At 39.5% G+C, this 25697-nt stretch overlaps 2 protein-coding genes across 2 annotated transcripts in view; both read left to right on the forward strand.

Annotated features, from left to right (window-relative positions):
* The first annotated feature begins 1473 nt into the window (after positions 1-1473).
* LOC117934987 (adenylate cyclase type 4-like) lies at positions 1474-19695 on the forward strand. The gene is made up of 26 exons (XM_034857037.1): positions 1474-1745; positions 3339-4636; positions 6961-7158; positions 7269-7430; positions 8111-8260; positions 8813-8961; positions 9232-9343; positions 9463-9590; positions 10235-10393; positions 10533-10692; positions 11102-11272; positions 11390-11421; positions 11662-11724; positions 12019-12082; positions 12257-12354; positions 12798-12882; positions 13207-13344; positions 13471-13548; positions 14427-14602; positions 15829-15913; positions 16038-16196; positions 16728-16874; positions 16965-17072; positions 17558-17672; positions 18011-18135; positions 18350-19695. The coding sequence occupies exons 2-26, from the start codon at positions 3734-3736 to the stop codon at positions 18482-18484; spliced, it is 3900 nt and encodes a 1299-aa protein (XP_034712928.1). The 5' UTR covers positions 1474-1745; positions 3339-3733; the 3' UTR covers positions 18485-19695.
* A 177-nt stretch (positions 19696-19872) lies between these two features.
* Positions 19873-25697, forward strand: part of si:cabz01101003.1 (ubiquitin carboxyl-terminal hydrolase CYLD) — a 10836-nt gene continuing 5011 nt past the window's right edge. The window contains exons 1-8 of the mRNA XM_034857083.1: positions 19873-20041; positions 20286-20518; positions 21236-21353; positions 22021-22178; positions 22815-23300; positions 23687-23792; positions 24224-24672; positions 25429-25594. Of these exons, the coding sequence (XP_034712974.1) occupies positions 20348-20518; positions 21236-21353; positions 22021-22178; positions 22815-23300; positions 23687-23792; positions 24224-24672; positions 25429-25594 (1654 nt within the window). The 5' untranslated portion in view covers positions 19873-20041; positions 20286-20347. The remainder of the gene's footprint in view (positions 20042-20285; positions 20519-21235; positions 21354-22020; positions 22179-22814; positions 23301-23686; positions 23793-24223; positions 24673-25428; positions 25595-25697) is intronic.

Genomic DNA, 25697 nt, shown 5'->3' on the forward strand with positions numbered 1-25697 from the left:
AGCATCTTTGAACTAGATGATAAGCCTTGCTACTTTTTTTAGATTTAAAGTTGCTTCCTTCTGAGAATAGATGTTACTAACATTAGCCATAAAACCGGTTATGTGAGTTGTGAACAATGGAGAATATAGAGAACATCTATTCTGGAAACATCCTGAGCATGACATTGACATAGGCTGCTCAATGGACTCGCCCAGTCATTAATGTCTGATTCACCCCTTCAGAAGTTTTAAATAAAATGTCACATGAAGTGGGTGTTGGCCGTTGTCTTTGTAACACCAGTTTAACACATTTGCATGGATGATTATTGGAGAAGTAACAACAAGTGACAGTGAGTGTGTCAAAACTATGGGGAAAAAAAGGACATATCATGCGCTAGCATAGACAATAGCATTTGTTTTCTTATTGGACTGTTTTTTATAAGGCCTAAATGGCTCTTGTCTGGTTTGTTAGTGCCCACAAACTGTGGACTGAATGTTGTAAATTGGTCCAAATGGATTAGAAAATAATTCTAATTTAGCATCCCAAGAAGTGGAAAGAGAAAAGGTGAAGAGAAAAGCCTCCCTGGATGCATCATGGCAACGGACAACATTCCCTGTTCCACGCATGTTTCTGCAGTCTCAATTGACAATGTGTTGCAAGTTTTCCTGCTGCTTCTGTATTTCACCTGTTTTCATTTCAGTCCGTACTCAAAAAAATCAGCAAAACGTGTTTTTCCCCATTGTCATACAACTAGCAACCACTGAAATGTGCGGGGCCAAAATATTGGTTAAAGGAATGTGTTAGGAAGATACATCACTGCCACTTGACTCTTTTTATTTGCTAGCCACCCTGGACCCTATTTGATGGTTATTTCATGGAGAAAGAGATGAAGAGAAAGTGAGAGTGCAATCAGTGTCTTGTATTATAAGGGGCCGTGTAGGCCATGTATCAAGAATGCATGCACATACACCACTTACCTATACACACACACACACACACACACACACACACACACACACACACACACACACACACACACACACACACACAAAAACAAAAACAAGCAGACACCTGTGTGTATGCTGGTCAGTGAATGTGACACTATGTTGTTCTCCTGACTGTGGTGGACATGTTGCTGTGTGTAACTGCCATTCTTGGGTTATTTCCAGATTCCCTCATTTTTTAGTTGAATGAAAGTCACTCCAAAACTAAAATTGATCAATAATACCCTCTACTGAGGGATGCTATTTATATGATCATGCTGTTGCATTATCCAGTGGTAATATCCTACTTTTAAACTGATTTTTTGCGTTTTTAAAACGCAATGCCTTTAAGGTGTAACGTCAGCTTTCCCTCTCATTTAAAGAGAAAACACCTGTAGTCTGACCTTTGCAATTTACTTCCTCTTCTGTCTCTCTGCCTCTCTGTTTACCCCATCCTATTTGCAGAGCCGGACCAAAACGCTCGTTCTTGTCGTCGCGTGCGCACGCCCCCGCCTTCACCTGAACCATTCACCTGGCTTTACTGGCGCTCGAAACACGCTCGCTCGTGCGCGGAACACCATGCAGAGTCACGGGATAATTGTGACTTTTCAATCCGGTTTTAAAGGTTAAAAGCTGCTTTTGAGTGCTCTTTGACAAAAATGAAAAAGATGACGGAGGAAGACGAGCGATAAAGTCGCAGATAGGAATCCCGTATCGTGTGCAGGAGACCGACGTTAAGTCAAAGGGGGAGAGCGACGAGAGAGACGTTAATAAACAATGAGGTAAGAATATCATTTATCTTTACTTCCTTTGAACTTGTCGTGCTGTTACTGTTACTGTACTGTCCAAACCCTGTGTTTGTTTCTGTCCTGTCACACAGTGACGTTTTATTAACGTGAAATAAGTTACTGAAGCCATAATATGGAAATCATGGTGAGCTATTAACGTTAATAAAATAAATGACTGACCTAAACTGTTGTTTTTTTTAACGGTGAGAGACGGTTCATTGGAATTTTTACACTTGCTGCCGTGATGCGTTTGAGATCCAGTTATCTAATATCTTTTTGCCATTAATATCCAACGTGTGTGCTTTGATGCTCTTTGTCCACTTTGAACACATGAGCCACATCACTTTATTTATCCTAAATTGGAGGCATGAAAAATACATTATTAATCACACGAATTACTAAAGAAAGTGGATCAGATTGAAACAAGTAGTTGATTGCTTTTACTGTATTTGCTGTCTGCGCCCTCTGTAATATGAAGGATTGCTGCTTTTTTTTGTCTGATGACCTAAACATGTTTTGTGGGTGTTATACGGGCTATTTGAGAACTCTGGGAAGTTGTAATGGGCATTTTTATAGAATATATAATAAAGCTCAAAGTAGGATTAGGAGATGTCTGTAATTAGTTTTTGTTTTTAAATGTCACTCATCTAAAAGTCAAATTACCTGCAGGTCCAACTTAATCTTAACTGGGAAAGAAGCACAGAAGAAACTGGACCAATTTGAAAAAGATAAATAAAAAAATGTATAAAAATGGCTTTACAATCAAGCTGAACAGAGTAGTGAAACCCACAGACAGGGGAAACAGACACCAGTGGAACAACAATAAACGTACTGTAATTACCACATAGTGTTCCATTTTAAAGTGTGTCAAGAGACACACAGTTCCTCCTCTTGTAAAAGTGTCCAAAAAAACCCCGATTGTTGGTGTAAAAGGGCACAGCAAGCATTGGAGGTGTTATACCGGGCAGGTTAATCAAGGTGAACGGATGAATCAGATGAATTCCTGGTTGATCCTTCCATGACTTTGCTATTATATCAGATATGCACCTGTAGCAGAAAAGGCAGATTAAAGAGAGATTTTGTTTTTAATCTTAAATTGATGGTGACATTTGAGCAGGGTATGAGGAAACTAGTACCGTCAGGTGACATTGAAGTAGAAGCACAAGAGGAAAGACAACAAAGAGGTGCATCAGAGTAGATCCACTCAGTGTACTAGGTAGGGACTTAAAAAATGTTTTAATGTTCACTGGGTGCGTCGCTGACATCTCATTCCACACCTGAATGTGTGTGTGTGTGTGTGTGTGTGTGTGTGTGTGTGTGACAGCGAAAAGAGCCAACAGCTAGACTAACAAGTTTTTTTGCATAATAAGGAAATGCCAAGAAGAAGTTTGTCACTTAAATGGTATTAAAACAATGTACAGATATGATGTCCACGCTCTAAATGTTGTACTTTGCTAGGAACACAAGTGCATTCTCTTAGCTTGAAAACTAAATGTTCGGCAGCAAATCCATGCATTTAGCTGTGTTTCTTATTTTGTTCTGTGCTGATTGTGTTGTAACCTTTCTGTTGATCTTTTGTTTTGGCAGTGAGACTCCATCCAGTGTGCCTCTGCACTCGTCAAAGGAGATTGTGCTATGGTTTAAGAGTCCTTACCAGGGATCTTTGGGACTTAACGGATCTATGTAACCTCCAAAGAACACCGTCTTCATTATTGGCATCAATCTAATCTACTTAAATAATATCGTTTTAGCTATAGTAGAGGATTTAAAACAGGAGCTGGACTCTTGCAGGAACAGTTTCAACATTGCCACCCAGACAAAGGTGAAAGCTTTGGCAGACATAAACAACACCTGACAAGAAAACGACAAAGAAGTAAACACTATACAGTGTGTTTATCATGTAGACAGAGAGACGGACAGACAGAAAAAACAAAGTGACAGGTCGATTGACGGCGAGATCCATCACACTCCCTCAGGTCACAATGCCAGACGAGTTACATGGTTTTCAGGGAAAGGGGAGGCCTGAAGAAGAAGCACCACAGGTGTCTTTGGTGCCGAACGTTGTGGTTGTCTCCAGTGATAGAGCAAGCAAAATCCCTGGAGGCAATATCCTGGAGCTTGATGACTTAAGTCAAACAAAAGATGGAGTGAAACAATCGGCACAAAGCAGAGACATTAACGTTTTGCAAGGAAATGACGCCAAATTAAATGCAAGCAATCCTACGGCCGGGAGCCAGTCAGGACTTGCTGATGCCCTGGTTTTCGTAGAGGTTGGTGTGGCCAAAACAGCCCAGGCCACTAAACCTCTCGAGGCCAGTTCTTGGTTGAAGGGAACATGTGCAACTCCGCGGGCTACGGATCATAATGCTGCAGTCAACTCATCCTCTGACAGGCTACAAACTGACAGCACCTCATCACAAACAAACGGCTACAGTGGGCTTGGTAGAAAGTCCTTTGAAAAGAGGAAAACTAACTCTCCTGTCAATTTTTCTGAACCCAGTTTAGACACTTCTAACAAAAACACCAAGAATATTCCAGACGATGAAAGAGGTGATTTCAAAACAGACTTTACTGTCAAACCAAAAGCAGAAAACTCAATCAGCGGCAGTTCGCACGCACTCCCCGAAGTTTCATTTGAATTTGCCCAAACAAGGGACAGCATCGATGTCAGGTGGGATGACAGATACGGAGACGAGGATGGACACAAAGAAAGGCAAAGCAACCGGTCCAGACAGAGTGTAAAAGAGGGGGTGTGTTGTTGCTATCAGGCGTTCAACAGGGCTTTTCTGCAGTGCATGGAGGAGACTCCGGCCATGCTGTCTGGACTGGTGCTGTCTCTGGCTTTCTGTGTGACCCTCATCGTCGTCACTGCCGCCACACGAACGGTAAGATATTGAAAGTGTGTGCGTGTGTGTGTGTTTGTGTTTGAAGGTGTATGCTGCCCATGTACAAACACACTTTTAAACTTTACATTTAGCTCACAATCTGCTGCGTGTCTGTTTGACAAATACATATAGGTTTTGATAATCCATAACAGTTAAGTTATTTATCCAATGTTGTTGAAGAATTACAGAAAAATGACCTGCTTATCAAAGAAAGTTTTTTATTTGATTTTTTGCACACTTATAGAGAGCTCTTCTACGTCTGGTCCATGGCACCAATCTTTTGAAAAAACGGTAGTGAACAGGGAAAGGAAAATTATGTTTTGATCTTGTTTGAATTGAGCCATGGATTACAAATATGATGTCAATTTAAAAGATGATTTTTCACAGAAGAAAGTCTCAGTTAGCTGTAGGTTTCATACCACCACTTAGTTTAGTGTGAAATCGCTCAGTGAACTACATCTCTCATCTCAGCCAATTTACGTCACCTAGTTTGATGCTTAACTTGCTTGCTAGCTAGCTAGCTTAGCTCTGTTCCACAACACATGGATTGTTATCGTACCTGATGTGTTTTATACAGTGAAATGTTTTATATTTGAAAGGCAAAGATCAAATGTTTTTCCAAAGGACATTCTCTATCAAACTGTTCCAACATGGGATTATATAAGGAATAGTAACAATATTTTTTGGTAGGAAGTCCTAATTGTTTTATTTTTAGTTCGGCGCTCCGCAGAAAAGCATACATTCCCCACAGCAGTATCAGATAAATCCATATTGGGAGTCAGTGGCCATGGGAAAAATATGCCTCCCAGCTGCATTCTGATTCCTGAAGGAATGGCATAGAAGATAATTGCATACTCCTTAAAAAAACAGGAATTTGAAAGCTCTGCAAATAAAAATAATTCTACAGTCTGCCATTCATGTCAAAGAGTTGGCCAATAAGTGAAATATTATTCCTGTACCAGTTTTCAAAAAAATAAAGATTTGTTTTTGAAGAAAATGTCCTTATTATGCCAAATGTATTAATTATGAGGTGAGAAGTTATGTTGAAATAAGAGAGACCAAGCCAAAAGCAAGTGTTTATGAAAATTGGACAGTTTGATTGGGATTTTGCTAATATTATAATTGCATAATAACAGAAAATTCAGTCCGTTGCAGTAGCGCCAGCTTAAACTAGTGAAACACGGAATGGAGGCTCTGTCAGTTTCCAGGAAGCATGCTCTGGGCTTTTTTGGAAGAGGGCTTAAAGAAACATTTAAGCATGTAAATATGTTCTAGTAATAACACAAAGTGCTCCAAGTATGATCCTGAAATTGTTATATAATAGTTGCCCTTTAATAATAACTTTGAAACAGTGCTGTACATAACTCGGACAGGATGCTGGGAAACATTATCTTAGCAAGACCCTTCAGATATATTGGGATCTGTGGTATACAAAATATTATATTATTTATAAAAATTATAGTTTTGAACAGGAAGTTATTAAAAAAAGTATATATATATATATATATATATATATATATATATATATATATATTGCACAGCTAGTGCACACGTTCCACATTTGTTTCTTGGTACGTCATGATCTTCCAGCAGCACATGCTTGTTTGTTTTCTAACATCATAAAAGTCCAGGATGCTCCTGGTTTGGCAACCAATCCCACATAGCTTTCTCCTTTATTTGTCAAATTAGAGCCAGCATTTGCTGCAATTATTGACTATGTTTAAAATGTGGTTTCTTATTTAGCTTTTCCACAAATGTAAAGATGTCATAGAGCAGTGGAACGTTTGGTTGACACAAACTAAGCTGTTGAAAACACTACTAATTAATTTGTTACTAGGCCGTTGGAAGTCTGTGTCATCACCAACAACAAGTTCATTCCCTGGAAAAAAGAAAAAAGTATCACTCGACATGTCTCATTGGAAAAATTAAAATACCTTTACTTCACAAGGCAGGAGCAGTTCAAAAACACTGCGCCAGCTGTTTAAAGCTCAGCATGGCTTTTATGTCTGATGAATAAAGGCATTTTAATTTTAGTCCTTTGTGTAGGGCAGACTTTTTGGATGTAGTGAACAGCTAGGTCAAAATAGGACAATGCAAGGTAGGTCTTTACAAATGCACATTGACATGAAGTGCTCCTTTGCCTCTGTTTGTGTCTGCAAATGGTATTTCTTTTAAACACTGCTTGACATACAGCATCTATGCAGCAATAAACAAAAACATTTGAAGACATTACTGCTTTTAAATTCTGCCGGTTTCACATGCAGTAAATCATGAAAGAGAACGTGGCTTTTTTTAACCTGCACCTTTCGCCCATATCTGCACAGAACATCGTTTCCCATGTAGCTGCTCTGTCAGCGCTGTGTGTGGTTCTCTGTGTGAGTGCCATCCTGCTCGTCTGCCTGCCCTGGCTGGCCACCTTGAGGCGCTGCGGTGGAGCCCTGGCCCTCTTCGTTTGGGGGACGCTCTATGTCATCGCCATAGTCTTCATCTTCACTGGGGCACCTGTCACTACTTGGGAACAAGTGAGAAGGAGGCAACAAGAGAAAGAAATGATGAATTTTATTTTTGTTATGTAACTGTTGGTAACCTCTATCTCACTGCGTCCTTTTCCATCTGGTTCTCTCTACCCTAGGTAGCGTTTTTCCTCTTCCTTTCTCTGAGTGTGTACACAGTGCTGCCTCTCTCTATGGCCTGGGCCCTCATAGTTGGGATTGGGACCAGCCTTTCGCACATCATCATCATCAGCGTCTACGTCCCTGTCACAAGCCCACAGACAACAGACATGACTGTGCAGGTGAATATTAGCTGTTCTGCTATCATATCTGTAATCTAAGTAAAATGCAAAGCCAAACTGAGGTGGGTGAGCTTTACATAAAGATTGAAAACCCGATGAAAAGGCTAGCTTAGCGCTCTTTAAAGGGTACAAAAATCTGCCTAGCACCTTCTCTGAAGCTCACTAATTAACACAATATATTAGATAAGTTTCCCATTTTCTTTTCAGCTTGTAGTTTCTTTCCCATCATTTATGATCTGTCACAGCTACATGTATCAGTACTTATGCACAGTTTAGTGTTGATTAAAAAACAAATACCTGAACATGATAAAGTATGTGCAAATTTTAGTAGGGATACAAACATTTGCAAATGGCCAGCACATTGAAAGAGATGTGCATCTTTTGCATGTTCCAAGAAATAACCTCCAAATCCAAAGGCTGTTGTTTTACTGGAAACAAATGCAAATGATCTGCATCACCCGTTGTTTGTCTTCTCATAAATAGCAGTGTGGTTTTCAGTTAGTTATTAAATACGTGAAATGTACACAAAGAATAATAATGTCCATGTATTGCAACTCTCTGTCATCTCGCATATTAATATAGTAGTTCAGCTCCTCTGCTCTCATTGTGCTGGCAGTACAATAGGGACAATTCATAACGTATCAATAATCTCCTTCCCTCTCGTCCGACTTCCTTCTCAGCTGGTGGCCAATGCATTGCTGTTTGTGTGTGTGAACTGCGTCGGGATTTTCCATATGTGGATGACGAAGCACTATCTCAGGATATCCAATAAGAAGAGAGAAAAGTTCAGCAACATACGCTCCCGGAAGGAAATAAGAAAATGTCAGCAGGTAAAAAACACTGGCTTCAAACTCACAAGACAGTATAACTTAATTTAAATGATTTTGATTTTGTCTAAAAAAAAAAATAGGAGAGATAAAAGCTCAGTTCTTTCAATTCCAGCCTGTATTTGCTTTATTTATAGAAATCCTATATAGTTCACTTCTGTGCAGCTTGTTTCAGCAAATCTATATTTCAAATCGTTATGTGTAATCATTTTTCATTAAAGGGCTCTTTACCTGGACAGCCTGGATTTGGTTACTGTATGCTTTTCTGGTTGTTTGGTCAATAGATTAAGCATTCACTTGTCTGAAGCCCAGCAGCAAGACAATAGGCAAACCCAAATAGACACTATTCACATCAAGTAAACAAATAGATAAAACGTGGTCCACATGGCATCGCTTCAAAGGGACTTTTGATGGCTAGTTCTTTTACAGCCTGGACAGATTGTCGCCTCTGTAAGACAGATATCCAATGAACCAGTATAAAAGATCTCGAACTTCATTACAAACTGTCTCCACACACATTTTCACCCACTGACCCCTCTGTGTCCTCGGAAACAGGAGCAGCTCCTTCTGTCTGTGTTGCCACGGTACATCGCCATGGAGCTGAAAACGGAGGTGATAAAGAAGCTCTTCAAGCCCCAGCGCGATGACAAGAAGGAATCCAACAACTTTTACAGCCTCTATGTCCGGAAGCACAAAGACGTCAGGTGATTAGCACACTGTTGCAATGTTAAAGGGGAACTTTGCAGTTTTTAGTTTTAGTTTTCTTTAGCTTATTTTACCTGAGACAATAAAACAAGTCTTTGAAAAAGTTGGCATTTTTTGTCATCTATGGATCGCAAAACTTCAATCGCGCTATAATAAATCTGAGAAATGTGGATTTTTACTGTAGTTATTGTGTAGCGCGGAGTCACTTAAAGCTGTTATCTTACGAATGCGTGCCTAACATTTTTGTCTTTGTGTTTGGGTTTGTGTAGCATCCTGTATGCAGACATTGTGGGTTTCACGGAGCTGGCAAGTAGCTGCACACCAGAAGAGCTGGTCGCTGTGCTGAACAAGCTCTTTGGCAGATTTGATGACATCGCCAAGGTAAGAATACCTACACACATCGTGCCCAAAATTTAACTTCACAAAGGACAGTTTTGTGTTGGTTTTGAACTAGCTAATTCTGTGTCTGACTCCCCCTCTTTCTTTCTTTCTATCTGTAGAAGAACGGGTGTCTTCGCATTAAGATCTTGGGTGACTGCTACTACTGTGTATCTGGTCTACCTGACCCCATTCCCACGCACGCTAGGAACTGTGTTCAGATGGGGCTGGACATGTGCACTGCCATCAGGTCAGTCCCCCCCCCCTCTTCGTCTGTGGTTATTTAAATTTCTACAAAAATAAAAATTGTGTTGTGCTATCTTTCTTTGTAACATTGTGTTCCTCCCACCTATTTTCTGTTTGTCCAACCATAAAAGTTATTCATTGTCTTAATTTGCATCTGATTTTACTCCATATAACATCTTTTATTTCACTATTCTTTCCTATACAGCTGAAACCACACTATATATTACAACTCAAAGCATGTAGAGTGTACATACAGGCAGCATCATACATTGACCATTTTATTATCAAACTGCACATTTTTGTTTACCTTTTTGGGTTTGCTCCATGTAAATCAAATGTGGAAATACTTATTTTGACTTTTTTGTTGCATTCACTGGTGATTTTAGGAAATTAGAAAGTGATATCTTTACATTTTTGTGAGAAAAATGAGAGGAAAGAGAAAAATCTTTTTTGTATATATCCTTAATCCCCATATGTCTTTGGTCGCAAAAACCCGCACCATATTTCCAGTCGTGTCACTTTAAATTTGACAGAATATATGCTGACGTTACTTAGGCACCAAAAGTGAGTTAACAAGGAGTGCCAGAAGTTAGCATGAGTGAATACTGTTTTTTATTTATATGATTTTACTCTTTTGCCTCCCTGTAGTAAACTGCGAGAAGCAACGGGGGTCGAGATCAGCATGCGGGTGGGTGTTCACACTGGAAATGTGCTCTGTGGTGTGATTGGCTTGCAGAAGTGGCAGTACGACGTGTGGTCCCATGACGTCACGTTAGCCAACCACATGGAGTCCGGAGGTCTTCCTGGGTGAGAAAATCTCCAAATCTGCTCAGAGACAATCAGAATTCTGAATAGGTGCAGATGATAAAGAAGGTGTGGTGATGTTGGAGGATACACATTGAGTTCTACTTTTCTCTACTGTTGTCAATACTATTATTATTTACAGGCGAGTCCACATCACAGAGGAGACCATGCAGCACTTAAACGGAGCATATATAGTGGAGAATGGGGATGGGGGGAGTCGGGATCCTCTTCTTGAAGGAAGAAAAACGTACCTGGTGATTGACCCCTGCAAGCCAAACGGCACTTCCAGTACACCTAAATCGGTACTTATACTCAATACTTTTACATTACTTTTTTTTTTAAAGTTGTGCTTCCAATATTTAACTTTATGAAAGAAACAATAAAACAGTTTTTTAATTGTACTTATAATTGATTACATAATTGACAAACCAAGGTATCAAGTTTCTGGTTAGGCAGTCTAAGTATGAAACTTCCTGACATAGACTGTATGTGTGTGAAAGCAGATTACCCTTTACTTTGAAATGTTGACTTAAAAACAAGAGAAGGGAAGCTTATTCTGACCAGCCACAGATCTATCATTGCTGGGTTTAACTTGGGTATATTTCATTCTGCTGTGACCTAGCTTCAGGAAGGAAAATCCAGGAACAAATTACCCAGTTTCCTGTGGGGGAAACATAAAGTAAAATGCAGTCATCTCCATCCTAATTTCAGGCAAACACTCTTAAATCAGGAGAGACTAGGCTGCGGGCGTCAATCCGGATGTCTGAGTACCTGCAGTCCTGGCGGACTATCCACCCCTTCGCGGACCTAAGCGACCCTAATGCCACACCTTCCAAAAAGAAAAAAGGCAATGTTGCCATGAACCAATCACATCTGTCTGCAGTATGTATTTGTGCTGCTTCCAGTACATATTGCGTAAGTCAAAATGTTTTCCTGTTGTTCTTAGGTCATGCATTTTGTTAACTGTGTGTGTGTGTGTCTGTGTTTTTTTTGCTTCAGGAAGGACCACCACACCAGCAGAACTCTGACTGGTAAATTCCCAGATTGAAAACACCTGAGAAATTTTGTACACCTGCATTATTAACTTAAGTAAAATAAGAATAAAGCAATTTTCTGTCATTCAAAGTGAATATAATACAACAGAAAACAAAACATACCATTTGGTGCTTTTTCTATTTGGTTGTTACATGAGTATTTTTAAATCAGGACAAAATTGAACTGCATATTGTTCTGGTTAAAGCTGTTTCCAATGTGTTCTTGTTTTGTTCCAGTTTGGTTGTGCATAATGGTGTTAGGGGATCACTGGAAACACTGGACCCACTGGATATTGCAGGGTAAGTTTTCATCTGTTGCAAATAGTTTGAGTTGGTAGATAACCCCGAGAGATATGCTAGGAGGAAAAAGACCAGACATTTCTGTCTTGGCCAACATTGTTGAGCTACTTCTTTTTTCGGAATATAAATTGTGCAAATATTAGGCAGTGTAATTTGTGACAATAGATCATTTCATTGCTTTCTTCCTTATTTTACTACTACTGTATGTTTTTCAAGTTGTATTTCTTATTTTGGGATTAAAGCTGCTAGTTTCTTGTCCAATCATTCATCCTTTGATTTTGATTTCTAATTAAGGAGGAGAGCAAAGAAGCTCAACTGTTTGACTCTGCTGTTCAACGACCTGAGCCTGGAGAAAGAGGTAGCTTCATTGTCCAGTCTAACTTAAGAAGACATGAATAGGGCAGTATGTACGCATGAAAGAGCAGAAACAAGCAGGGTGTACAGTATGTGTGTGTGTGTGTGTGTGTGGGTGTGTGCGCCTGTGTGTCTGATTATGTCTCGGTTTGTCTAATGTCTATGTGTTTTATTCCAGTTCTGCCTTTCAGAGGTAAAGGGTTTACACCATTCAATGAGCTGCATAGCTTTGATCTTCGTCACTCTCTTTGCCGTCCAGATTCTTGTCTCCAAGAAGTGAGTAGCACGTCGCTCTTATTCACAGTTCATTTTCACTTCATTAGACTCAATCAGTTTTGAATGAAACGAAAGTAAAATTAAGTCTCTTGCTCACCTTGTACTGAGTCTTTTCTTTTTACTCCACTACATTCATATGACAGCTTTAGTTACTAGTTACTTTACAAATTAAGATTCTTTTGCACATAAAACACATGTAGTTATAAAATGTAATGTTTTATTTAAACTAAACTACCCAACAATATAACAGCCTACAGGTCCAGCTGAAAATATATGACCACTAAACCCTTAGTTGAATGACAGAACTGCTTGTTGATTGTTTCCAATTTCTAAAATGGGAGGATTTTTCTGCATTGAGTACTTCTTGCGCCAACTCGTATACACGCATTTTTATTTGCTCACTCTTGGATGAATAAACAGTGTCAATTCTTTCCCCCTCCCAGTAACTTTGCGATGGCAGTATCGTACGGTGCAACCTTCCCTGTGCTGGTGCTGCTTCTGTCCATCACTTTTACTGGATACTTGGAGGTAAATGACCTGGTTAAGTGTCAGTTGCTTGTTCAACAGCAGCAAATGAAAGCAGGTGCATCTAAATAAGGTGCTACTGTAGATGACATTCTTCCACTTATATAAACATAAATTCAAGATGCAAATACCAAATTTAAGGTAATTCCTTTGTTGCTGGTGGCTTTGTATGTATTGGCACATTAACAACAAACTGTGTGTACACTATTGCTCATTATTACCTTCAATGTACTGCAAGTTTTTAGAAAGTTTGCTATCTTCCTGACATAAGTTTCATTTTATATCAGCATGTCTGTCTTAAATGTTTGAATGTATGTTGGTTTTCAGAAGTGGCAATCCAAGATGCCGTTGAGTGCTCAGTGGATCTCGGGGCTGTCCCGTGGCGTCTCCACCAAGGCGGCTCTGCGTCTGTTTGTGGTCACTCTCTGTGTTCTCCTCACCCTGCTTATGGCCATCCTCAACTATGTGAGTTCCTCCTCTGCCAGCCAGTTATTCCGTTATAGTTTTCCTTCTTGTTCTATTTCCTGTCATTAGTAGATACATTTATCAATCCCTTTTTCTCGGTTCTTTTCTGCTGTTTTTGTCTCTTAGGTCTTCCTCGAGGGAAACAACTGCACATCGATTACCAACAGGACAGAGCTGGAGGCTCTCAAACTCTACACTGGGCCTGTAAATCCCTTTAGATTAACATTTCACCATGTTATTAATCAATATTTCCCCTTATTATATGGCTTATTATTCCTTAAGAAAAATATTGTCAAGCTGTAATTAGGCCTGATTTATCACTTGCTTTAGTTTTTCACATGCACAAGATGGAAGAAGCAAAACAAAAGATACATAGATACCTACACACACAAAACCCTGAGAATCCAAATACAAAACAAAGGAGCAAAAATTAATATTATTCATTTGTTCATTATACTCTCTTACAAGCTGCATTTTTTTATCAAAAAGTACAGAATTAGGTAGGTAACTTAGTTTACAGTTTATGCATGTAGCGTCCCCCTCATATGTCTGTGGGGGTCCTTTAGTAGACTTTGTCAGCCATCTCCCAACCTTTCTTTTTGCTTTTAAAACAATATTTTGCCGTCATATTTTTTAGAATTGTTTTCATTTGTGAATATACTGTTAACAAAAAGGTGACAAATAGACAAAACAATGCACATACATGGACAACAGACAGTCACAGACAATGTATACAACATTTATCTTAAATGTTGGTGTGATTAAAGATTGAATGTACAAAGGTGCAAGTCCTACTGTATATGGGGTAAATGTGTGTATGGCAGTTTGGAACCTGAACCTAAGGGTGTAATGTAATAATTGTGGCAGAGATGACGGCCTTCATTTTTTTTCACTTATAAAGGGGAACTGCACCTTCAAGTTTTCTCTACCTTCAAAAAGATAGTTCAAGAAGCCAAGAAAGCTTCTTTATTGATTCTTTATAAGTTTGAATGTTGAGCACTTCAGTATGCTTTGAACATCACACCTACTGTACATACCTTGTTGCAACACATTGTTTTCTCCTCCTTTTTTCAAACATCTAGTACTACCTCTACTGCTGCCTGATGGCCATGCTGGGAGTGATCGTATTCATCAGGACGAGCTTGTCTGTCAAGGTCCTGCTGCTCACACTGGCGGTGGTGGTTTACCTGGCCCTCTTCCTCCATGTTTACGCGCCGAGGTCTTCCTGCCTCATAAACCTGCTTTACAACAACACCAAGTGAGTGACACTGCAAATGCAATCACATGGAAACACCTGGGGTTTTACGTGCCTTAACAATATTTTGAAAATTACAATGAAGCAGCTGCAAGGCAGCTCTGTTTTCCTTTCCTTTTTTTTTTCCAAATGAAGTCCTAATTATGAGTATTGACACATAACTTAAGATCTCCTCCCCAACAGCAACGAGCTGCCTTCTCGTGGTGAAACAATTACTCAGTCAATCGAGGAGACGTTCAACAGAAAAGTATTCAACAGTTTTTTTCATCCATTACCATTTAAATTATAAACTTGGAAAATCTCCCAAAAATGATTGGTTCCAGTTTATCAAATTTCAGGATTTGGATAATTATAGATCAAATTTCTTTGGGTTTTGCAGTCTCTTAAACATGGAAACTAAAAGTTAAGGCTTAAACTTGGAGATTGTGAGTTACTAATGTAATGACAATACTGTAATTAATAGTTGCAGCCTTTCAAGTTTCCGTCTAGAGGAATTTAACAACTTTAGATGCTTACCTTCTGTATATCATATTGCAGATAGACTTAAAAACATGTGCATGTTGTGTGAAATTCATTGACAGCACTTGACGTGATAATGACTCAAACTGCTTCTTGGTTCAATTTAGGGCCAAAAAAGAATGTAAGAACGCAAATATTTATTTAAATACTAATTTCCTAAGAAAGGTTACATAAAGGCATTAAGTTGTTTAAAGCATATGTTAGATTAATCTTTTTAACATCAAGGTTACCCTGCTACAGTCATACCTAACTGTACAGGCATTTTGGAAAAAGTTAAATACAGTATGTATTATGACAAACTGTGATAAACAAGAGCATAAAAGTGTACATATATATATATATATATATATATATATATATATATATATATATATATATATATATATATGGGCTCATACCTACTAGCTGTCCACACAGTCATCTTGCCTAAGTTTAGTTCCACTCGTCTACATTCCTTCTCTGCTGTCTATAGTCATCACGTTGTCCGTCTTGCTCAGCCAAGGTGTTAAATTTCCTGCCCTTTGTTTGCCACTCCAGATTGTGAATCCTTGTCTGGAGTTTCCATTCACCATCATTTATTCAAGAGCTTTCTATGGCAAGAGGCCTATGTGGGGGTCCAGGCAGGACACTCTGAGCAATTATGTAATGGAAGTGGAAGAAAAGAGTGAGTCTGGCTCTAAATATGTGTTGTAAAATGTGTTTTTCTACAGACCGGGAGTGCTAAAGGACCCTCAGATCATGTCCGGCGTTTGGCTGGTCATCTTTTATATTGTATGCCTCATTCTGGCCAGACAGGTATGTGTTTCACAAATGAATATCAGTATGTATTTTTTGTCATTTAAAGAAGGATATTGAAACAAAATTATTTTATATGCAAAATTATTAACACTTATTTCTAATCTATGTCCTTCTCTGTCAGGACGAGCTGGGTTGTCGCGTAGACTTCCTGTTGGACCGCTGTTTCAAGTCGGAGAGAGAGGAGATGGAGACCATGGAGAACATCAACAAGCTCCTCCTTCAGAACGTCCTGCCGCTCCATGTCGCCTCCTTCTTCATGGGCAAAACTGTCCACAACCAGGTAAAGAAAAGAAAACACGGCAAATAGATCAATAGAGTCCATTTTGTTCCTCGGTTATCCTATCACACTGTTAGCTATGCCAACTTTCATTCATTGTTTTGTACTATACACAGAATGTGACATTTGTTTGAAATTACAAGGCATAGTACATCTTAGATCAGAAGAAAGTTAGCTGCGATAAGATTTGAAAGCATGTCTTTTAAGAAAATTGTAAAATTTTGAGAAAGAAAAAAAAGTAATTTTTATTTTAGTCTTTCTATGAGAATATGTCTTTTTACTACCTTAACCCTTTGAAAGGGGCCATTTCAAAATTAGAAATCCGTCACTGAGACAATAATTGACACTTATAAATAAATGCTGTCATTGGGGTGATGGGTTTGAGTCATTTTAAAGTTAAAAAATCTTTTTTAGAACATTAATGTTCAAAAAGGAGCTATACAGGTTTGACTCTGTTAACTTCTGGCTGCAAATTTTGCTGAATGCATAATATCTTGGAATCAAGTCCTTTGACTGTTGAAAACTGTGTTTCAGGACCTGTACAGTCAGTCGTATGACTGTGTGTGTGTGATGTTCGCCTCGGTGCCACAGTTCAAAGAGTTTTACACTGAGAGCAGCGCCAACAGGGACGGTCTGGAGTGTTTGCGCTTCCTGAACGAGATCATATCAGACTTTGATGAGGTACAAGGAAGAAGATATGATTATATCCTGCCAGTGTTACACTTAGTCTGTGTCTCCAACTATACTCTCTTTTCCATTTCTCTCATGCAGATTCTCTCAAAGCCCAAATTCTGTTCAGTGGAGAAGATTAAGACTATCGGCAGTACGTACATGGCTGCTGCGGGGCTGAGACACGCCCCTCAACAGGTCGAACAAAAGGTTACCAGATTTGTTTTCTCCATCAACAAATGTCTTTGATAACTTTTAACTTACTTTTTGCAAAACAATCATTGCAATGTCTAGTTAAAGGTGCTCTAAGAGATGACACATTGTTTTAGGCTACAACATTTTTTTGTTACATACAGCAAACATCTCCTCACTATCCGATAGCTGCCTGTCCCCTGAACACTGTAAATAAACACAGTCTCTGTAGACTGCCCAGGGTCTACAAACGCTAACAGAAACAAACTGTGCCCACCTACACCACCAAACATAACAAACAGTGTTCTAGCCTATGGGGGTTGGGGACTTGTGCACGGAGGGGAGGGACATGGAACGGGATGAGGAGGAGAGAGGGTCGAGCTAGCTTTGTTTTGTTTGAAAATAGTCCCGCCGTCAACAAGAAGTGCCGTCACCCAACATCGCTTAGAGCACCTTTGAGATACCCTGCACCACATTAACATGATCTCTGGCTCCCTCTACAGAAAGTGGAGGTGTCATACAGCCATGTGCACTCCATGGTAGAGTTTGCCATCGCTCTGATGGGCAAACTGGAGCTTATCAACAAACACTCTTTTAACAGCTTCAAATTACGGATCGGTGAGTGCATAAATTCTGACAAACTCATAACATTTCATTCACTGGATTTATTTGATACTGATTTGAAACTTCCAGCTGGGTATTCGTTCTCCTTTTTTCTTAATATAATTTGTACTCACTGCAGATCCCTGTGCACCACTTTGTTTGAACTGTACTAACAAATATATATTAAAATGGGAGATGGAAGAAAGAAAGTGGCAAAGAAATCACACAAATATTTTCTATCTAACATTTTCTGGTGCATGCTAGTCTGTTTTTAAAGTTCCATGGAGGTCATTTTGGGAAAGAGCATGTTCTATGGTTACATTTAATCATCCATCCTTGTTGTTTATTTGCAGGAATAAATCATGGTCCAGTGATTGCAGGAGTGATTGGAGCTCATAAACCTCAGTATGATATCTGGGGGAATTCTGTTAATGTGGCCAGCAGGATGGACAGCACAGGAGTGTTGGACAAGATACAGGTCAGTAGGAAGGGTGGATGAGGCTCAAATGTAAAAGTTCACTGTCAGCCACAGTGAATGGATCAGTGGATGCAAAGTATTAAACATTAAACAGGTATATCAGGTGTATTCATTAGCTCTAAGCTTATTGAGTCAAAAAAAATGAATGGATTAAATGGAGACAGTGAAACATCACACAGTATCTGTGTACTAGTACTGTTCTTTCTGCACCCAGGTGACGGAGGAGACAGCCCGGGTAGTCGAGAGCGTGGGATACACCGTCACTCTCAGAGGCGTAGTCCACGTCAAGGGCAAAGGGGAACTCACCACTTACTTTATTAATACGGACCAATCGTCTCCTCAGTTCTGATCTCCGCAATCAGATGTGGCACAGATCTATCACTCAGACCTGGGTCCAAATGTGAGCTGCAAATGCGTGTTAGGGTTTGTATAAAAGAACCTGTTGTACCAAATGGGGTCGGTCTTATGAACTAACCTGTCACTACCTGTATTCATCACAAACATCTGCACGGACTTAATGCCAAAACGAAGATGAATCCACTGTTAATCATTTACATCCAATGAGCAGCTGCCTTCGTCTTTTGGATTAGACACTAAATAAAATCCTGACTGGTTAAATGAAGACTTCAATTCAACTGAAAGCAGAGAGCTGTCTACTCATGGACCATTTATTGGCAAACCATGTTGCTTACTGTATCTGTATCTGTACTGTATCTGGGTTATCCCGTGAAACTACAGTAGGTGGGTCAAGTCGCACCTAACACTTTTCACTATATTATGAGGTTCCTGAGAACTTTGTATTTTGGTACACATAACTGAATCACATGCACTGTCCAACACTGTTCATGTACGATTACTGTATTAGACAAAAATAAGTATCTGTCTTAGATGTACCAAAGATAAATGTTTTATGGCAGATATTATAGAGGTAGTTTATGATTCAAATAAGCAAAAAACAGTTTATTTTAGGTTGAATTATTTTTTTAGTACATTGTGGACACTAAGTTACAAAACAGCATTTACATTTTACAGTTTTTTTTTCTTTCTTTCTTTAAAGTTAGTATTTTAATGGTATTTGTTCTCCATTCTTTGCTTTTATTGTAAAATTCTGGATATTGCTACTTATTAAGCCCAATGAAATTGTTCAAACTCACTCATGCACTCCATGAATATATGTACTGTAAAGCCATGTAAACATAATGTACAGGAAGCACACACTTTTATATTTTATTTAAGGCGTCACAAACCAAAAAAGGTAAGTGACTATCGGTCAATGGTTTAAATGCTCACCGCTGGTCTGGAGCCGGAGAGATTTATTGCAGCCATGTTGATTTAAATAATGGTTTCTTTGTTCAATATTGCCCACTACTGACTCTTGATGCTATACCACATCTGCACCCAGGCATAATGATGTGTTGTGTAATGAAAAGTCAGAGAAAGCAAATTTGACATTGCACTTTCTAATATGCTGTATTTTTGAAAGGGAGTTCTGCATTACAATCTGAATGTTGATTGTGAACAGAATAATGATATAAAAAAAGAGCTTGCGTAGGTCAGAATAGGGAAATATTTGTATTCTATTTATAAAGTTATTTAAAAAAGGAAAAACCCCTGTTGTGCTTTTTGTGTGTGTGTGTACCAGAGTCTTGAATGCATTCTTGCATTCACACCTTGCCTATCAATAAGAAAGTGGAATTCCCCCTTTGACTGTATTCCCCCCACTACTGGTAACGCCCACGGACACTTTAATTGGCTAAAACTACTCCCCCGCTGAACTTTTCTCCCTTGCTATTTGCTCCCGCTGATATCCGTCACGCTGCTTCCTGCTTCACGATGCGGTTTGTTATTGAACCGCAGCTCCTTGAAATGTGAGGGGAAATGTTGACAGTCGGAGTTGAAGAAGTTGGTGAGTGTACACTTTTTAAACAGAGTTAACGACGTGTTTGTTCGTCGATGGTAATATAGCTTTATCCGTTTTAACGGTTTTCACAAATGGACTTCTCTTTGATAAATGAAAAGAGTTTAAATGTGTACAAAAGCTAGTTACTTAGGTAACCTTAGCTAACCGTTACCGTCACTTTAGGTGGGCGGACAATTCGGTCCTCTTGTCGTTTTTTTTTTTTTAATAATTATATTTCTTAATTTTACAGGAAAATGAAGGATTTAATTCCTCTGCGAACCGGCTACATCACGTCATAAAGACACGCGTAAGATGTCAGGGGTCCACGAGCAAACCAGGAAGCGCCGCCACCCAAAAATGTTCTTAATCTCGAGAGACATGGACGTCCAGGACGATCTGGAAGGTACCATTCGGCTGCTGCGGGGGTACATATGCCTGGAGCAAGATTCGGGCAAGAACAGAGGTGACTCCCCTTGGGTCAAGGTATTGACACAACAACCATCATTAGTTTAAGGCGGCATAATTCATTTTAAGGTAAATTCATTGAATTAATTAGCAGTTATTTCAACAATTAACACATTGTAATTGTTCAAATAACATTGTCAGGAGTCGCTGCTTTTCTTTAGTAATAGTAAAATCTTTGGGTATAATGGACATTTTCACTATGTTTTGGCCCTTTTTAAACAACAAAAAAATGATGTATTAAGGATCAAATTTGTAGGTTAGTTGATACTGAAAACAATAGTTACTTAGCTACATAAACTAAACTATATTGTCTTCAAAGAGGAACTATATTGTCCAATATTTTTCTATCATTCAGAGGATCTTTTTTAGGTTGTTTTATGAAGAATACTTACAGACTCCATTGATAACAAATGTTTGTCATCCTAAATTTAAGACCAATAAAGATACTTTTTTTTTCAAACTTTTTGATGGAGTTACAATAATTTCTCACCGGTCAGACCTGGCCTTTAGTGCGCTCTCACTGTAAAAGGCTGCATAATGTGAGACAGACTGAGCACCAACCATCAATTTATTTTGTTTACTTTAAATCTTAAAGTGTGCCTCCTATCATGGCACTCTTTTTTTAGCTAGTCCCACTGAGTGTAGTACTTTGATGTGTATGTACCTCACCCCTAATTTCTTACCTCTTCTCTCCCTCATATTTATCTTTCCCTCTACCTCCCGTTTTCTCCGCAGGTGTTAGACAATGGCATCATGTTAAAAATAGAAAGGAAGTTCCTGCTTGAAGTCCCGACTGACCTTAACGGCCTTTTGGAGCCTGTATCTGATCCGGAGGCTCGCCTAAGACTTCTAAGTAATTCATTGATTGTTAACTAGTAGTAGTGTTACAGTAGTGTGCTCGTGGACTTGTATTAGTATACTGGACATGCATGTGTTAAGAGGAGAAACAAGGAGGTATGTTATTGCAGTGATCGTTGTAGTAATATTGATAAAAGCAAGAGTAATAGTAGTAATAGTAATAGTAGTAGTAGTAGTAGTAGTAGTAGTAACAATAAACAAGCTACCACAGTTGGTCATGAAAATAGCTTAATGATGAATGTTATGGTAGTATGGCAATTAATGACAATTGTAGTTCTAGTAGTATCACTAGACATGGGGGCAGGAGCAGTAATGAAGAAATAATAGTAGTAATTATTAAACGAGATTTCTGTGGTGTTACATGTTGTCTTTGAAGTACTTTTAAGTGTGTGACATTTAACTTTATTAGAAGTATTGAGGGGAATTTTTAACTTATTTTTTGTTAACAATAATCATTTAATAATTTATTAACATTCATGACATATAAAGGCTCTGAGGACAGAGTTAATATTTGGGTTTTTGAAGTGGGAAATGGGAAGTATATCCAGATCAAATTTTTTTGTCACTTCCATACTGGCCTATTTGATAATGCTCATGGATAACTAACAGCATATGTACATCAGTTGCTTCCGACCTCTCTAACTTTTGTTGTATCTTTCCAGACAATCCAGGGAAGCTGCAGCATTTTGCTACTTTGCCTATTGATTATCCGTTGTGGGTCGAAATAGGCCAACGTGAAGAGCTTGCGGAGGCAGATCTTAAATACATTGGACCGCTCACCAGAGGGAGCAGCGCTGTGCTATTTGGGGTACAGCTTAAGGTAAACATTATTCAAGGCTATGTGAAGAAACTTTTTAGCTTCCCACATAGGTTTGAGGATTTAACACTACTAACATCAAAGTTATAACCCCTAAGATTTGACTGAATACAGCTCTAATACATTAGGAGGAGAGTGAGATAAAATTAAAAACAGTAATTCTGGATCACATGCATACCTTGTTTTCTTTTATTTAAAATCCTAACAATTAAAAAGTACAGTACAGAGAGGTATTTACAGAATGTACATACATTGAATGAGTATTGCTACAAAAATGGTGACCACAAATTGTCTGTGGTTTGATTTAATAAAAATCTTAAGGATTAAAGCTATATAAATAATGTGAAAAACAGGACACATCCACATCAAATTATTCATACCTAATACAGGATTCAAAATTAACTTTTTTTCCACCAGCCAAATGGCTAGTGAATGTTAAATGTTTACCCTCTACTCAATAGATTTAGATTATCAATGTGTTGTTTTGGCTGGTGAGTAAAGCAAATTGCATATTTGACCAGTATTTGGTTAGTAGATGGTGCTTATTTTGAAACCTGAAAATACATTTGTTTTACATGATCAGGGGAAAGAAGGCTCAGTGACCTTGTTCAGTGTTTTTCCCTTCTGTCTCCTCTGCAGGGTTCAGCAGTAGGTAGAGGAATGGGCAACGGTTCCTTTAAGGGCCACCGTCTCTTCACCTGCCCCGAAGCCTGCGCCCTCTTCGTCCCGGTCAGCCACATCAGGCTTCGCCACTGGACTAGCGACCGTGGCTCTGACGCAAACGAGCAACACCGTGAGCGAGTCCACCGCAGCAACGGGCAGCAGAGCAACAATGACCGCCATCCTCATCAGCAGCAGCACAGTCGTCACATTAGTTTCCACCAGCATGGTCCCAGCAGCCCTCATCAGCCGCACGCTTCGGGCATCGTCCCTCGGACAGCGGAGTCAGCGGTCCTCACGGCTAAAAACCAGGTGCAGGTCCGAGGCCCTGCGTCGCCGCCACCGTTCCACGTTGGCCAGCGGGTGTGTTTTCCCCTGGAAAACAATGTCTATGGAGGGGAAGTGCGCTTCTGTGGTCTCTTGCCCGGCCGGTCCTCGTCAGGGATGTACGTCGGAGTCCTGCTGGTCAGTTCAACAACGTCGTTAAGACACATGTCACTCCCCATCTCTCTTTTTCTCTCTCCCCTCATTCCCTGTCATCTCTCTACTGTCATTTCTAATAGAAGGCATAAAATTCCCCAAATAATTAATAAAATAAAATAAATAAAAAAAATTGGATTACAAATAAAATTGAATGACATAGATAGTCCTAATTTTCCTTTTTAAGTGATAAAAAATACATTGTAAAAATCTATGAGCCATTATCCCTAGCACAGTCTATGTGATAGAATTTATTGCTTCATTCTTAATTAGGGCAATCATACGTGTTTATTAGAACAGTTTCCCACTAGATTTGAATCCCAAAGCTGCAGACGCAACTGCAACTTTGTGTTTAACTTTGTGTGTTACAGGACGCTCCTGTTGGCAACTGGGACGGGCTCTGTAAGGGAGAGAAGCTCTGCCACATTCCCTCCCCTCTCTATGGACTACTTCTGCCAATCACCAAGGTTTCCCCAGGTAAACAGTTACTGTTTAGTTATATTTAAGTGTCATGGTTTACTGGGACAGAAAGCAGCTAAAATGAAATTAGCCGTTATACATTTTATTATTTACAGCTGTTTTCCTACTGGGATACATCAAAATGTCTTCCGTGAAAAGGACATATGTGCTTAGGTCATAAAGGAGATTTCATAGTTGAAATAACAGTTTACATCAACACTTAGCACAAAAAGTGCATTTAAAATAGTTCCTGTTGAGAGGAAGTGGTGGCAAATTAAAATCTCAAAAAAATATATTTTCATATATGATCACATATTTTATGAGGCAGTAAAAGTACTTTATGGAAACACAAATACGCTTCATATGAAGGAGACTTTACACCTATTTGTATCTATTTTGCATGAAAACATTTCAGGCAACATCTAACTCTTGTTTCATTTTGTCCTCAGAGACGAAATCCAACAGTCACAGCCCGCCACACCAAATTACCAAATCCATCCTGAAGCCAGCACTGCCCCCCGTCACTAAGCCAGGCCCCGTGTCCCCATCTACCTCTGCTCCCAAGGTTGCCCTGATGCCCCCCTGCAAACAAGCACTTAAACCTCCACCACTGCCGCCACCCAAGCCCACCCAAATGGCGCTGTCTCATCCCCCTCTTCCACCTCCCATACCCCGCAGCCCTACGTCGCCGACCGCCACCAACCACCTGCAGCACCTCAACAACAACATACCCAACCCACCCAACGGTGTAGCTGCAGAGGAGACGGGGGAAGCAGGACCGGAGGGTGAGCTGGAGGTGGGGTCAATGGTTGAAGTGAACAACCCGCCTCTTTTTGGGGTTATTCACTGGATTGGACGGATCAGTGGGATTTCAGAGCCAGTAGCAGGAATTGAGCTGGTAAGGTCAAAGTTTATTAAGCTGTTGTACATTAAAACTGCTTAGTTTTTATAACAATTTTAATAGTTTAAGCTTAAAGGTGCCCTGCCACACCGGCCCAAGATGCCTGATTTTGCAGGAGCTTTTGTAAAACTTTGCAATCTTTTTTATATGGTTGTACGGTTGCAAAAAAAGTTGTGATTTTTCTTTTTTGTATAGTTCTTTAAAAATAAAAAGGAAACTTGTTTTATGGGAGAATAAAAAAGTTTTCCCAGTAACCTTACCAAAAAGGCTCAGGATGCTGCAGATGTTGGTATAATATGAAAGTGGCTGGTGGACTTAAGACAAAAATTAATCATTTATTGAATGAATGAAATTTGACGTGTCTGTCAGTGGCTTGTTGATCTTTACATTGTTAATTAATTTCCTATCATTTCATACGGTTTGATAAAAATACTTATTGGACTTTAACTCATCATTGCACTTATAATAACAAGCGTAGCTGTCCTCAGTTTAGGTCATCCTGTACGTCTCATCTCCGGTTTGTCCTGCGTCCACTGTGTTTGTTTGTGTGTGTGTGTGAAGAAACGTTACACCGTACGTTAATGGTAAAATGGATACAGATTGGCAGGACGGTCTGAAATAGATGTCTTTTTGAATGTCATTTATGTTTTCCCAACAACAGCAAACTAAAGTACAGTCACTGCACTGATATGTTTGATATTGTGTCACAGTGTATTACACTGATAAAAACAACATACCCATTGTGTGCGTCAGGACCAGGAGCTGTCTGCAGGCACAGATGGCAGTTACCTCGGTGAACGTCACTTCCGTTGCCCGGCCAACAAGGGGCTGTTTGTCAAGCTTCGCAACTGCAGACGGGACTCCAGGTTTCCCGCCCCTGAGGCACCCGTCAATCAAGTGGAGCGATGCAACTCTATAGGTAGGAAAGCACGGTTGTGATGTTTGGCATAATTACTAAACTACTGTGAGAGAAAACAATTTACTTTGAGAGACTTTAGTGCCTGTATCTAATGGGGGGGGGG

The sequence above is a fragment of the Etheostoma cragini genome, chromosome 19 (genome assembly GCF_013103735.1).
Source record: "Etheostoma cragini isolate CJK2018 chromosome 19, CSU_Ecrag_1.0, whole genome shotgun sequence".
Lineage (NCBI taxonomy): Eukaryota > Metazoa > Chordata > Actinopteri > Perciformes > Percidae > Etheostoma > Etheostoma cragini.